Here is a 13,427-nt window from a genome sequence, read left to right as displayed (position 1 = left end):
GTCCTTCGCACCTTAGAGTGAATTGTTGAGATGGACTGTGTTCCCCCAACCTGGCTGTGGCATAGCTGAACAGAAAGAATAGGAGTTTGGAAGTAGTATAGACAGGAGAGGGGCAAACCACCCCTTGGGATGGTTTAGGAGCAAAGGGCTTTAGGCAGCTCCCAGGCACTGGGCAGCAGGGTGGGAGGACATAAGGGAACAGGAGTAGAAGAGTGGCTCAGAAATGAGGCCCTCAGTTAACACATCTATTACTTCACCAGCACCCAGTTTTGCCCAGTACCTACCCTGTCTCCTTCCCACCTCCTCAGGTGGAAAGAGCAGGACTCTAGACCAGAAAAGCTCCCGTCATCCTCATAGTCATGTTCATCATCATTTGTTATGTGCTTGCTGGGTACCAGGCACTGTGCTAAGCACTTTACATGCATTATTCACGAAATCCTCCAACACTGTAGATATCATTAGCCCACTTTGCGCTTGAGGAAACTGGGGGGCAGAGAGTCTAGTAGTGTGCTCACGGTCACACAGACACTGAGTGCAGAGCTGGAATTTGAACACAAGCCTGTCTGACTCTGGGAAGTCTATGCTCTTAATCACCAGGAGGAACTGATAATCATTTAACTCTTTTCTCTTCTATCCCTGCCGCTCCCACCTACCACCTATCCACTTCCTTCAGCCAAGTGGAGCCAGTTTACATAGCCATCCTCTGAGAAAAGTTGCAACAGATGGTTTCTGTCTCATAAGTTGCTAGGTTGGGTTTTGTGACTAAACTTCCAGTCCCGTGACCTTATGATCTTGGCCACAAAAGATTGTTCCAGCAACTGCTGCTTGAGCCAAAGTGTGGGCTGGGCTTGCATGATCTCATTTAATATTTATAACAAAGCTATGAACTAAGTACTAATATTAATCCCATTGTACCGGTGGAAAAACTGATACTCAGAGAAGTTAAGTTACCAACCTGAGGTCATATAGCTAGTAAGAGGCAGAACTAGGATTGGAAGTCAGTTCATCTGAATGTTTGAATACCCTACTCTACCTTCTTTTGGGGGAAAGATCAATGGAGTTGGCCTGGAACAAGAGACCCTCCTGAAATCAATTAGTGACAACAAAGGAGAGTTGTCCAGCTACTGCAGCAGATGCTGCAGAACAGAGAACAGAATCAGAGAAGAGTGGAGTTTTTGCCATGCAAGAATGATCGGAGGGGGAGACTTCCACAGTAGCTGTCCATTCACGTGAGCTGGCACGACAACCGCAACAAAGGGGCCCCCATTCCAGCTGATATGCAGCAATAGAGCCTGTTACTTGTGTTTCCTGACTTCTCCGTATGGGCCTGTCAACTCCTATAACCTCAGGTAAAAGAACCCAGTTCGGGGCTTCTCTGGTGGTGCAGTGGTTAAGAATCTGCCTGCCAATGCAGGAGACACGGGTTCAAGCCCTGGTCCGGGAAGATCCCACATGCCGCAGAGTAACTAAGCCCATGCGCCACAACTACTGAGCCTGCGCTCTAGAGCCCGTGAGCCACAACTACTGAAGCCCGTGCACCCTAGAGCCCGTGCTCCGCAACAAGAGAAGCCACCACAATGAGAAGCCTGCAAACCGCAAGGAAGAGTAGCCCCCACTCGCCGCAACTAGAGAAAGAGCCTGCACAGCAACAAAGACCCAACGCAGCCATAAATAAATAAATCTATTAAAAAATGGTAAACTAATTAAAAAAAAAAAAAGAACCCAGTCCGTGTCATCTGTGCCTGACACATACACACTCCCTTAGGCTTAAACCCCCTGCAACACACCCCATCCTAATCTGGCCTGATGGAATGGAGTGGGGAGAGCCTTGGAGCCTTGCAGATCCTGATGCTTGAATTCTAACCACACCCCAGCCTCCAGCTTTACTTCCTCTCCCAACAAGTAACTCTCTCCCCTCTCTCCTCATTGTCTGCCAGCTCCAGGAGAAAACATTGAGGCCTAGGGCTGCTTTCCAACAGGCCCTCAGTATTCTGGGTGTGTATCAACTGTTTCCTGGGGGAACAGCAAGTCAGATGCAGTGTGCAACTCAGAAGGCCATACAAGTATCGGTCTCCAGAATTTCCACTTCCTGGGTCTACCAGGGACTTGGGGTGGCTGGGGAGTAAAGCCAGAATCTTTTTCCAGGCCTTCACACCTGCAGTTAGCCCACGAGACTCTCTACATGAGACATCAGAGCGCACAGCAGTCCCCATGTCTCTGAGGTTGGCCAGAGTGAAGAGTTGCTGGTGAGAGTCAGTGCGGGAAATGCTGGCAACAAACCATGTAATACGTTTTTAGTGCTCCCATGAAGTCTGGGTACTCTAAGGAACTTGTATTCATGAGCAGCTGGTGCTGTATCTTCAGATGTCACGCATGATGGGCTGTTCCAAGAAAGATCCAGGAATACAAAAAGCAGGATTTCTTGGCTTCAGTGTCTCTTCCCTTTGATACTCTGTCTTATGGACAATTTGGCAAATAGTCAAATTGCTATCCTGATCTTTCCTACAAAAAACAAAACTGAAGAAGAAAATCACCTGGTTATTAAAGCATCCCACCATATTCTGCCCTCAGGAAGGCAGTATACAGTAATCAGAAACAGACAAAAAGAAAAAAAATTTGACTAGGAACCTGCATTTTTTACGTAGATCTTCTACTTCCTTCCACCCTCTTCCAGGGCCTCCTGCTGTTCTATTTCTTGATCCCCAAATTGTCCCATCTCCAAATCTGTTCCTCCTTTCCATAATCAGTAATATCTAGAAACTGAGTTCCCAAGGCAACCACAAATATTTGCTATCCTTTCTGTTATGTGACTTGCCCTAAAAATAAACTCAAGATATTTTTCCTACCATCAAAATGCTAGGAAGAATGTAAATGGATATTGGGTTTTTTATGCAGACCTATGAAATAGAGAAGGCACAGTGCTACTTAAGCAAAATTTCTAGGAATACTGTGAAAGTCCTAAAATAGAAGATATTTATAAAAATTGGGCATGTTAGAAGATTATACCATGTATAAAATGGAACAAGCAAAGGAAGGCTTGGGGGAAAAGGATCAGAATAAGCAGATACACATAAGTTACACACACCCAAGTAAGTAGAATTTGTTTTCCTTTTTAGAAAGGGAGTAGCAAAGAGAAGAGTGCACATTTGCTCTGAGGTCTAGTCAAGGTTTAGCCTCTTTTCTTTGAAATGCCCCCTTGATGTGCCAGCCAAGGACCCCCCAAGACCTCCATTTGAAACTGACAGTACTTGAAGCCAATTCACAAACAAGATTTGCTTTCTGTTCTCATGTGACTCCAGGGTGGCTGACCTTTCAGGAATCGTGGATAAAGTCTCCATTTAAGGCTCCAATGTGGTAATGACCCCACTACACAAATCACTGTGAATTAGGGAGGTTCCAAATTAAACAAGGTTCAGCAAATGGCAGTGTCACAATAGCAATAGTGACAGTTATAAAACTTTACATTTTGATGGTCTCAACAACAGTTTGCAAACACATTTACGTCCACTCTCTTTTCCGATCCTCAGAAAAACTCTCTAGGACACGGAGGATACATAGACACACATACATAAATCCCGTTTTCAGGTATGTAAAAGCTGAGGCTAAATAGCAAGGGAAATTGTCCAATCTGTATGTGGCTGGGAGCACAAAGGCTTCCACACCCAGCCCCGTGTCCTTTTATCTTAGATGTTCTCTATGTCTCCACCTCGCCACTCCCACTATCATCCAAGAATCCTAAAACCAATAGGATTTGTGATACAGAGGACCGGAATTTTAAAAAGCATCCTTAGAGCTATTGTAAATAGAGCTGCAATGAAAAATGTCATGAAGAACCTAGGGGTAAGATGGGAATAAAGACACAGACCTACTAGAGAATGGACTTGAGGATATGGGGAGGGGGAAGGGTAAGCTGTGACAAAGTGAGAGAGAGGCATGGACATATATACACTACCAAAGGTAAGGTAGATAGCTAGTGGGAAGCAGCCGCATAGCAAAGGGAGATCAGCTCGGTGCTTTGTGACCGCCTGGAGGGGTGGGATAGGGAGGGTGGGAGGGAGGGAGATGCAAGAGGGAAGAGATATGGGAACATATGTATATGTATAACTGATTCACTTCGTTATAGCGCAGAAACTAACATACCATTGTAAAGCAATTATACTCCAATAAAGATGTAAAAAAAATAAAAAATTTTAAAAAAGCATCCTTAGAGCTTTCAGGGAATCAATTCAGAAATAGATAAAACAATAGAAAGACTGTGGAGAAACAAACAAACAGGAAGTGTTTAGATGAACTAATGCAGGATGAAGTCAGTAAGGCAACAGGGAAATTCTCTCTCTCTTCCTCCCTGCTCATGACTGTCTGTTCAGGACTTCCCCAAATGGCCCTATAATAACCCTTTCCTCCAATATTGGATAGTCCCTTAAAGTCCTCTGGCTTAACGTCCTCTGGCTAAACTTCCTGATTGACCAGGAGCAAGTTTCCAATTTTTTCTTGGAACTACCATATTAGTACCAGTCACATTCATGTCCCTACCCCCTTCAGCACATGTTCTTTATATAACGTGGCCTCTGGATCCTTCCCCTTTCTGGACACATCCACCCACCCAGTTTATCAACATCTCACTTTCAATGTGATGCACAAAGGAAATGTACCTCCCATAAAGTGATTTTCAGTTCTTCACTCAATAAATCAACCATAAAGTTGGGGACAAAAAGGGCTGTTGTAGGAGTAAATGAGGTAGTGAAAGTCAAGCACTTAATAGGGGCTGGCACAACCTAAGTCCTTTATAGATCGCTGCAGATCAGTGCCTTCATGGCACTATCTCTGCAGTATTAGCTACACACGTCAGAGCAGTGTGTTTTGAGAAAGACATTAAGAAGCCAGAGGGAAGAAGATCCAAAGAAGAGAAAGAAGCTCCTACTCACTGAACTTCCAGCAGCAATTTGTCCCTCTCTGTTTGCCCCTGCCCAGCTTTGCCCTCTTCTGGTAAAGATATAATTGGTTTTCATCCTGAGGAGCAACCCCACCTAAGTCCTGGAACATACTAGGAACTTTTTCACCTTAGCGGGAGAGCGTCTGAAAAACCATGATTGCTACCATGCCTGGGGTCAAGTGCCCTGGAAGGACTCTAATCTCCCCTTTGGGAGAATCTGGAAAAACTTCTTTAGCTAAATCCATCCCAAAGTGTATACCAGTCTGTCTGGCTACATTTCATTTCCACTCCAGGACTAGAGTCTGGCCATATATGTTAACCAAATTGGTAGGGGGCTGACTCCCTCTACTGGTTTCAGTCCACTCCTTTCAAGTAGGATCTAAATTCAGTTTCTGATGTCCCCCTGGTGCTCACGCAGACAGATCTCCCTACCTGACGATTTGGCTACAGACCAAGAATGTACTCCCCTGATGCCGCTGGAGCTGGACCCCACACCTCAGATCAAAACCCTTAAATATGGCCATGGCCTGGATCAAACATGAGTTCATTCCTCTCCCTTGGACACGATGATCTGAACTAACCAGGGCAACTTCCTTTCACTCTCTCCCATCTGCAGAGCTGCAGGCATCTCTCATGTCTACGGATATCCCATTTAGAACACTGACAGGAGGGAAAAAATGTACAAAGAGCAGACATATGAGCTCATAGAGCAAAGCAGTCTATTTAGGATTTAGTATAGGGGCAAATAAGTCTAAAAACAATAATAGACCTAAAAACGTTAATAGTCATTACTGTCTTATAATTTCATCCATTCATTCATCCATTAACTATGCGCGCATTCATATACCCATGCGCACACGGATATGAATCATATTTGATTGCCTGGAATGTGCTTGGTACTGGATATATAAATATGAATAAGACTTAATCACTGCTCATAAAGAACCATAAAAATTAATACTCAGAATGTCAATGTCATCACCTTGACCTATCAAATACATTTTTTTTAATGTTTGGTGTGCTCTCTTAAAGAAAAGGGAAAGATGCATTATACCTTAGTAAATTAGATAATTCCATTCAACAATATCAGCTATAATTAGCACGAAGTGCAATGGGTGAGCTTCATTTCTTTAGGTAACAACACTATCAGCCTTGAGTCTGGCATTTCTAGGTCTGCATCTCACCTTTGGCCCTCCTAGTTATACGAGGCATTGCCCTCACTTCCTCACTTCTAATATGGGAATAACAGTAGTTCTCATCTCTTAAGATTACTACAAAGGTCTGGTGAGGTAATGTGTACAAAACATTCAACATGGTGCCTGGAACAACCCTGTTTATGTTGTGCTTTCCTTTTCAAATATGCATATTATACTTTTTATTTATGCACTTTACATTAACAAGATCTTTCCATTTTTCAATATCATCTTAGCACCTCCGTTTGGGGTTAATACTATCCAAGGTCAAGTGCAACTGGCCTGGAAAAGGAAATCCTAAGAAGTTAAAATAGTAACTAACATAGAGTCCCCCACCCCCAACCCTTCACTAGACACTTCCGTCCCCGACACCCTCCCTGTCCCTTACGCGAACCAAGCCTCTTCCCGATGCAGGGCCTTGGCATATGCTGTTTCCTTTTCCTGCTGTATGTTCCCCTTGCCACATCCTCCCCCAGTTTCTGCCTTCTCATTTCTTAGATCTTAACTTCACCTCACTTAATTGTACCTAACTTTTGTTGGGTGCCTGCTGTCCTCCTGACACTGTAATGAGTGCTTTCATGGGCTTTCTTATTCAGTCCTGGCAACAAACCCTGAGCCTCTACCCTCACAGAGGCTTTCAGCAATAATCAGGTGACCTGTGGAGACAGGACTCAGATGCAGACTCTGTGTCCCACCTCCCTGCCCCTACCCACCTGTACCCCCTCACCTCCCTGCACCCTCTACCTCTTCACCTCTCAGCTCCATGACCCCACCTCCCTACACCCCCAGCTGCCTGCATCTCTCACCTCCCTGAATCCCCACCTCCCCTCACTCCTCACCTCCCTGCATCCCCATCTCCCTGATCTCCCACCTCCCCACACCCAACAAAAAAAAAACCCATAACACTAATCAAAAGCAGCCCAGAAATTAAACTTTGTGAGAAACTTATCAAAACTATCATCTACTAGGAAAAGATGCACATGAAACTTCCCAGGCTAAAACTAAACCAATGGCAAGACACAAACAAACGTATGGACACCAAGCGGGGAAAGTGGCAGGGGAGGGTGGTGGTGGGATGAACTGGGAGATTGGGATTGACATATACACGCTAATATGTATAAAACAGATAACTAATAAGAACCTGCTGTATAAAAAAACTTTTTTTAATTGCTATAAATAAATAAATATAAATAAAATGAGACTATCCCACTCAAGGCTCAGTGTTTCAAAGCACATCTGGAGTCTGCATTAAGTTACAGATACTACACTTAAAGTGAGACCTTGACAGCTAGGAGCTGATCCAAAGCCTTACAAAATGTTAGCCAACTGGAGCTTGACAAAAGAGTGAAATACAGTAGGAGAGACTAGGCCTCTTCAGGCTGGGGAATGGCAGACACAGAGGAGGCATGACAGTAACCTTTCAAATATCTAAGGGACTATCCTATGGAGGGGCATTTAGATTTGGTCCATATCTCTATGGCCCAGAGGACAGAACTAGTGCTAATGTCAGAGGAAAAATGCAGGGAAGGAGAAATGTTTCAATTAAACATTAGAATGATCAGATCTTTCTAACAGAGCTGTCTAATATAGTAAGACAACTGTCTCTGGGTATTGCGGGGAGGTAAAATATAGGAGGGTAAGAAGAAACTTGAAGGATTCAATAGAAAATCCAACTTGATTGAGAAGCTGGACTGTGGATGTGGCTGGTCCATGATGACTTTTTCAGACATCCATGGCAAGAAAAATAAAACAATAGTATACTCTCTAAGACCCATTAACTATAAAATGAGGATAATAATAATATCAACCGGATAGAATTGTGTGAAGATAATAATAATATGTAAAAAAAAGTCTTCAACATGGAAGACAGAAATGAAAACAAACAACAAAAAGAGGAAACAGAAGAAAGCTTCAATTTCTAGCCTCAGAGAAATAAGAAAATATTACATCTATGAGACCAAAAGTGTGTACAGTTTTGTTTAAAGAGATCAGAAAATAAAAACAAGCTTTTACAAATTTAAACTATAATAACTGAAATAAGAAATTTTAACAAATGGTTCAAAGATAAAGTTGAGGAAATATCCTAGAAGGTAGAGCCAATTGTCAGAGTAAAGAGAGAAAACAAATGAAATGAAAATTATTACCACAAGAGAGACATCTGACTAATAGGCCTTCTAGAAAGAGAGAACAGAGAAAATCGTGGGCAGGAAATTATCAAAGAAACCATATGAGAAAATTTCCCAGAACTGAAAGATCTGAGTTGCCAGATGGGAGGGGCTGAATGCCTAACACAATGGATGAAAAACACACATCAAAGTACATCAGCATAAATTTTAGTACGTAAGGGATAAAAAAAGATCCTAAATGCTTCCTGGAAACAGAGGGTGGGGTGGGAGGGACAAGTGATATAAAAATAATTGGGAATAAGAATAGCATTGAACTTCAAAATTCTGATACACAAAGGCCTCAACATTTTTCCTCCAATGCACCTTTTCTCAGGAAGTTACTGAAGGGTATGCTCCACCCAAATGAGGTAGTGAACATAGAAAGAGGAAGAGATATAATACAAACTGAGAATCAACACAGGAGAGAGGTCAAGGGAAGCCCAGCAAGACAACTCTGCAGCTGGCCAGGAGAGCAGCCAGCTTAGACTAGAACAGGACAACAGATTCAGAAAGGAGGTTTTAAAAAAGGACAGACAGGGGGACTTCCCTGGTGGCGCAGTGGTTAAGAATCTGCCTGCCAATGCAGGGGACACGGGCTCAAGCCCTGCTCCGGTAAGATACCACATGCCATGGAGCAACTAAGCCCGTGGGCCACAACTACTGAGCCTGCACTCTAGAGCTCGCGTGCCGCAACTACTGAGCCCAGGCACCGCAACTACTGAGCCCGCATGCTGCAACTGCTGAAGCCCACTTGCCTAGAGCCCATGCTCCACAATGAGAGAAGCCACCGCAATGAGAAGCCTGTGCACCACAACGAAGAGTAGCCCCTGCTCGCCACAACTAGAGAAAGCCCGCACACAGCAACAAAGACCCAACACAGCCAAAAATAATAAATGGATTTGCCTTAAAAAATAAATTAAATAAATAAATAAAAATAATAAATAAATTTTAAAAAAAGGACAGACAGGAAAAGAAGGGGGACAAAAAAGAAAAGATTACTATGTAGGAAATTATATCAAAGGGTTTGCAAAAAAAATTACTATTAGAGACACAGATGAAGAAATGAGACCTTATTAACACCAGCAAAAATGAAAAGTTGTAAAGGAAAGGAAATCTAAGGCACAAACAATACTTACCTAGACATGCTAAGGTAAATATTGGATACTGATTTAACCCAAAATTGTGATATCACTATATAGAGGTGGTATGGAGAGGACAACCCTGAGGGAATGTAAGAAAGCAAAGTACTCAGCTACCACAATAGAAAGCAACAGATAACATCTAAATTAGCAGAGGAAGCACAAATGGCAAAAGAAATCCTAAAAAGATGTAAAGAGCTACTCTGGAGAATAGGGTTTAAGGGTGAGGGGAGGGTAGAAAGTGATGGGATGGGTGACTGCAGTTCTTTGCTATGATTATTAAACTTGACTTTTAATTATATGCATGTATTACTTTGGTAAAAATTGATATTGACTTTTTAAAAAGAAAAATCCTGCCAGTCCATCAAATTTAAAAATCCCTGGGCTTCCCTGGTGGCGCACTGGTTGAGAATCTGCCTGCCAATGCAGGGGACACGGGTTCCAGCCCTGGTCTGGGAAGATCCCACATGCCACGGAGCAACTGGGCCCGTGAGCCACAACTACTGAGCCTGCGTGTCTGGAGCCTGTGCTCCGCAACAAGAGAGGCCGCGATAGTGAGAGGCCCGCGCACCACGATGAAGAGTGGCCCCTGCTCACCGCAACTAGAGAAAGCCCTCGCACAGAAACGAAGACCCAACACAGCCAAAAATAAATAAATTTATTTTTTTAAAAAATTCCTGTAGCCACTGAACTAGGCGGTTATCAAGGCCTGTTCTGCTTTGAGACTTATTTGATTTCCTCATGTCCTCTAGTGGATCTATTGTTCTTTGCTGGGAAACTTCATTTACAAGGCAGGCAAAGGAGCATCGTTGCCAACCTTACTATACCCATATGTTAAGAGTTTAACAGTTTTCAGTTTTGTAAACACATGTTCTTTTTTAATCCAACATAATTTCCTCATTTCACTTTCATTCTTATTTTCACTTGCTTCTGCTATTTGAAATTCATGTGTATTTCTTACCTGCTTAATTTTTTACTAGTCAACTAGTTACTTTTCATTTAACGTTAAAAGTTTTCCATGACAGATTTTTTTATGATTGCAAAATATTATATGCTTACTGTTAAAAATTTGGAAAATACAGAAAAGTATAAAAGAGGAAAATAAAATTCACTCTTTTGATCACCCATAAATAGTCCTTTTAATATTTCACTATATATCTTGCCAGTCTTCCTCCTGTGTATATTTCATGTCTACATTTATTAAATATTTTAACAAAATGGGTCTTGATTGTTCAACTTTATAACTTGTTTTTCTCCCAACAGTGCTTTTTATCTCTTGTCCTTGGAAATTCTTTCACAACATCATTTAATTATTTGGTTGTTTCACCTAGACATATACATTACTTCAGGTTATTTATAGTTGTTCACCATTACAAACAATGCTCTAATAAATATCCTTGAAGGCACATCTATGCACACATCCAGGCTGCTTTACTTAGGGTGAGTTTTCATAGTAGATGTTCTGGGTCAGAGTGTACACATTTTTAAGGCTTTGAATAATTATAGCCACATTTCCCTCTAAAAAAGTTTACCCATTGCCAACAATCTCGCCAACAATTTGGGCCACCTCTTCAACAACAATGGACTTTTTTTTAAAAAAAACAAAAAACTTTGCCTTTTGATATGTGAGAAACACAGCCCTGGTTGGGTGTTCAGGGGTCAGTGGCAGACCTTCTGGAATCTATCTTGGGGATATTCTGAGATGTGTAACTGGTATGTTTTCTATAGCATATTTTTGACATCTAGGATCATTTTACATATTAGGATGAATCATAAGAAATTGCCAATACTTGACAATTTTTGACTGTACAAAACTGTCAGTTTCAAAAGCTTCAACCTAATAAATATATTTGTAAATTGGGGAAAGTCTTATAGGCTAAGAATTGGCCAAATCGCCATTGCCTTTTAAAAGTTTCTCAGTTATGGAAGAGCCACCAGTACAACTTGCTCCAACGTGTAGGCCTTGCTGTGTTTCTGCCAACTGGTTGGATGGGTTGGGGTGAGTCAAAGTGAACCACAACTCGGGTAGGAGGGGGACTCAATCACTGGAGTCCACTGAAAGGTGGCCTTCCTATCGAGAAGCACTACTGTGAAGCAGGATTTTGGAAAGAAAGTATATAAACAGTAAGGGCAAAAAGAAGTCAGAGACACCTCAGGAACACTTCATGTGTATGAGGAAATGTCTAGTGGGTATGGCTCTTGACTAATAAAGAAATATTTATCACCCTAAAGGGGAAAGGTATCTGAGGAGCACCATCGTCTCTCATGAACAAAGGTGTCTCTAACTGTTCAGAGTTCACGCCCACAGATGAATTAGAGGACTAGTTTGGCATGAGTGGGAGCCACACAGTTTGCAGGAAAAATTTATATGTCATCAAGGTCTAAGGGTTCCTGCAGGACATCACTAAGAAGAAGCTGAAATGTAACAGGAAGCATGGTGTCAAGGAAAAGGGTCTCTCAAAAGACAGGGAGCTGGACTCCAAAACACACTCAGCCACTGACCAGCTGAGTAACTTGGGCATACTCCTTCCTAACTCAGGACGTCAGTGTTTCTGTCACTCAGATACTGCTGTAATTTGGAGAACAATTTAGAAATTCTACTTTTAGGAATTTATCCTAAAGACATCTTCAAAGACATGCACTGAGATTGATCCACAACAGTTTTTATAATAGTAAAATATTTGGAAATTTCCTAAGTATTCCATAAAAGGTAATCGTTAAATAAGTACATGGTATATGTTCAAATGATGGAATACTATATGCAGTCATTAAAAATCATACGGTAAAAGCCATTTGATTGTCATGACAAATTATGTAGTAAAATAGAAGATTACAATCAGTATGAAAAACATGGCTCCAAATTTTTTAAAAATTAATAATAAACAATAAAAAGTAGGAGAAAGAAGAGAACAAGAGAAGGACATGACAAAGAAGTATGAACAGTGAACTTACAGAGAATTTTTATTTTCTTACTTGTTCTTTATGTATCCCAAATTTCCTGTAATAAACTTGAATTATTTGTGTAATTTTAAAAGACAGCAATGTAATTAATTCTGTTTTAATGAAGAGATTTGAGAATACTCAAGTCCCTTCCAGCACTAACATTCACTGAGTCTTTTTAAAATGCCAAATGCAGAAATATCTAGACCATGTTTGAATTGTGATTTCCTACTCCTACCCTGCCCTTATCCTCTCTTAAAGTGAAAAGTCCTCCAAATCACTGGATTTTGCAAACAGATATACCACATGAAACCATAAGACAGTTCTGGAAAGTGTAACAGTGACTAGGAGCCTGGGGTTTGGGCTATCTTCACAGTCTGAATCCTGGAGTGAGCTCACTGAGAAAGACACATTTGTAAAAGAACACACTTCCTAGCCCTGTAGGGCCTCTGGCTTTTCTTTCAGAGAAAATGTCTGCAATCTGGATGGTCTATCAGCACCAGGGGTTATATGCCTTCCTATAAAAGTTTCCATTCCTAAAAATCTTTACAGAGAACTGATGCTAGAGACTGTAAATAGGATACACAGGACAGGAACAGGCTATTTCTAGCTAAAGTGAACATTTGCTGTATTGTCTGCCAAGAATCCATTTCCCCTTCTTCTGGTACTAGGACTCTGAATTTCCTTTGAGGAACCATGCCTCCCTCACACTCAACCATGTTCTTCAGGTACCACTGATTTCTCCTTAGTTCAGGGAGGAAGGAGGGGGAGAGGAGAAGCAATAGGATGAACTCCAGTGAGAATTTTGCTCCCAGCACTCCACCAAACAGGCTCTTACCGAGATCACCACGGACCTCCACTGTGCTAAATGCAATGGTCAATTCTCAGTTTCACCTTATTTGACCCATGAGCAGCATTAGATCCAGCCAACCACTTCCTCCTCTTAACACTTTCTTTACTTGGATCTCAGGACAACATACTCTCCTAGTTTATCCCCTCCTCCCACCCCAACACACACACACACACACACACACACACACACACACACACACACACA

At 41.9% G+C, this 13,427-nt stretch overlaps 1 protein-coding gene across 5 annotated transcripts in view; it reads right to left on the bottom strand.

The window, feature by feature from the left end:
* ENTPD1 (ectonucleoside triphosphate diphosphohydrolase 1) overlaps positions 1 to 13,427 on the bottom strand; it is a 112,267-nt gene that overhangs the window by 56,010 nt on the left and 42,830 nt on the right. Inside the window, exon 2 of one of the 5 annotated variants that reach the window (XM_027112122.1) lies at positions 2,156 to 2,502. The exons of the other annotated variants lie outside the window; for them this stretch is intronic. Coding sequence (XP_026967923.1) covers positions 2,156 to 2,213 — 58 coding nt within the window. The 5' untranslated portion in view covers positions 2,214 to 2,502. The remainder of the gene's footprint in view (positions 1 to 2,155; positions 2,503 to 13,427) is intronic. 5 annotated transcript variants of the gene reach the window in all.

This window comes from Aethalodelphis obliquidens, unplaced genomic scaffold (assembly GCF_003676395.1).
Source record: "Aethalodelphis obliquidens isolate GAN/ISIS:26980383/991018 unplaced genomic scaffold, ASM367639v1 scaffold11, whole genome shotgun sequence".
Taxonomy (NCBI): domain Eukaryota; kingdom Metazoa; phylum Chordata; class Mammalia; order Artiodactyla; family Delphinidae; genus Aethalodelphis; species Aethalodelphis obliquidens.
Note: the sequence above shows the minus strand (reverse complement) of the source record. Positions and strands in the feature narration are given on the sequence as shown.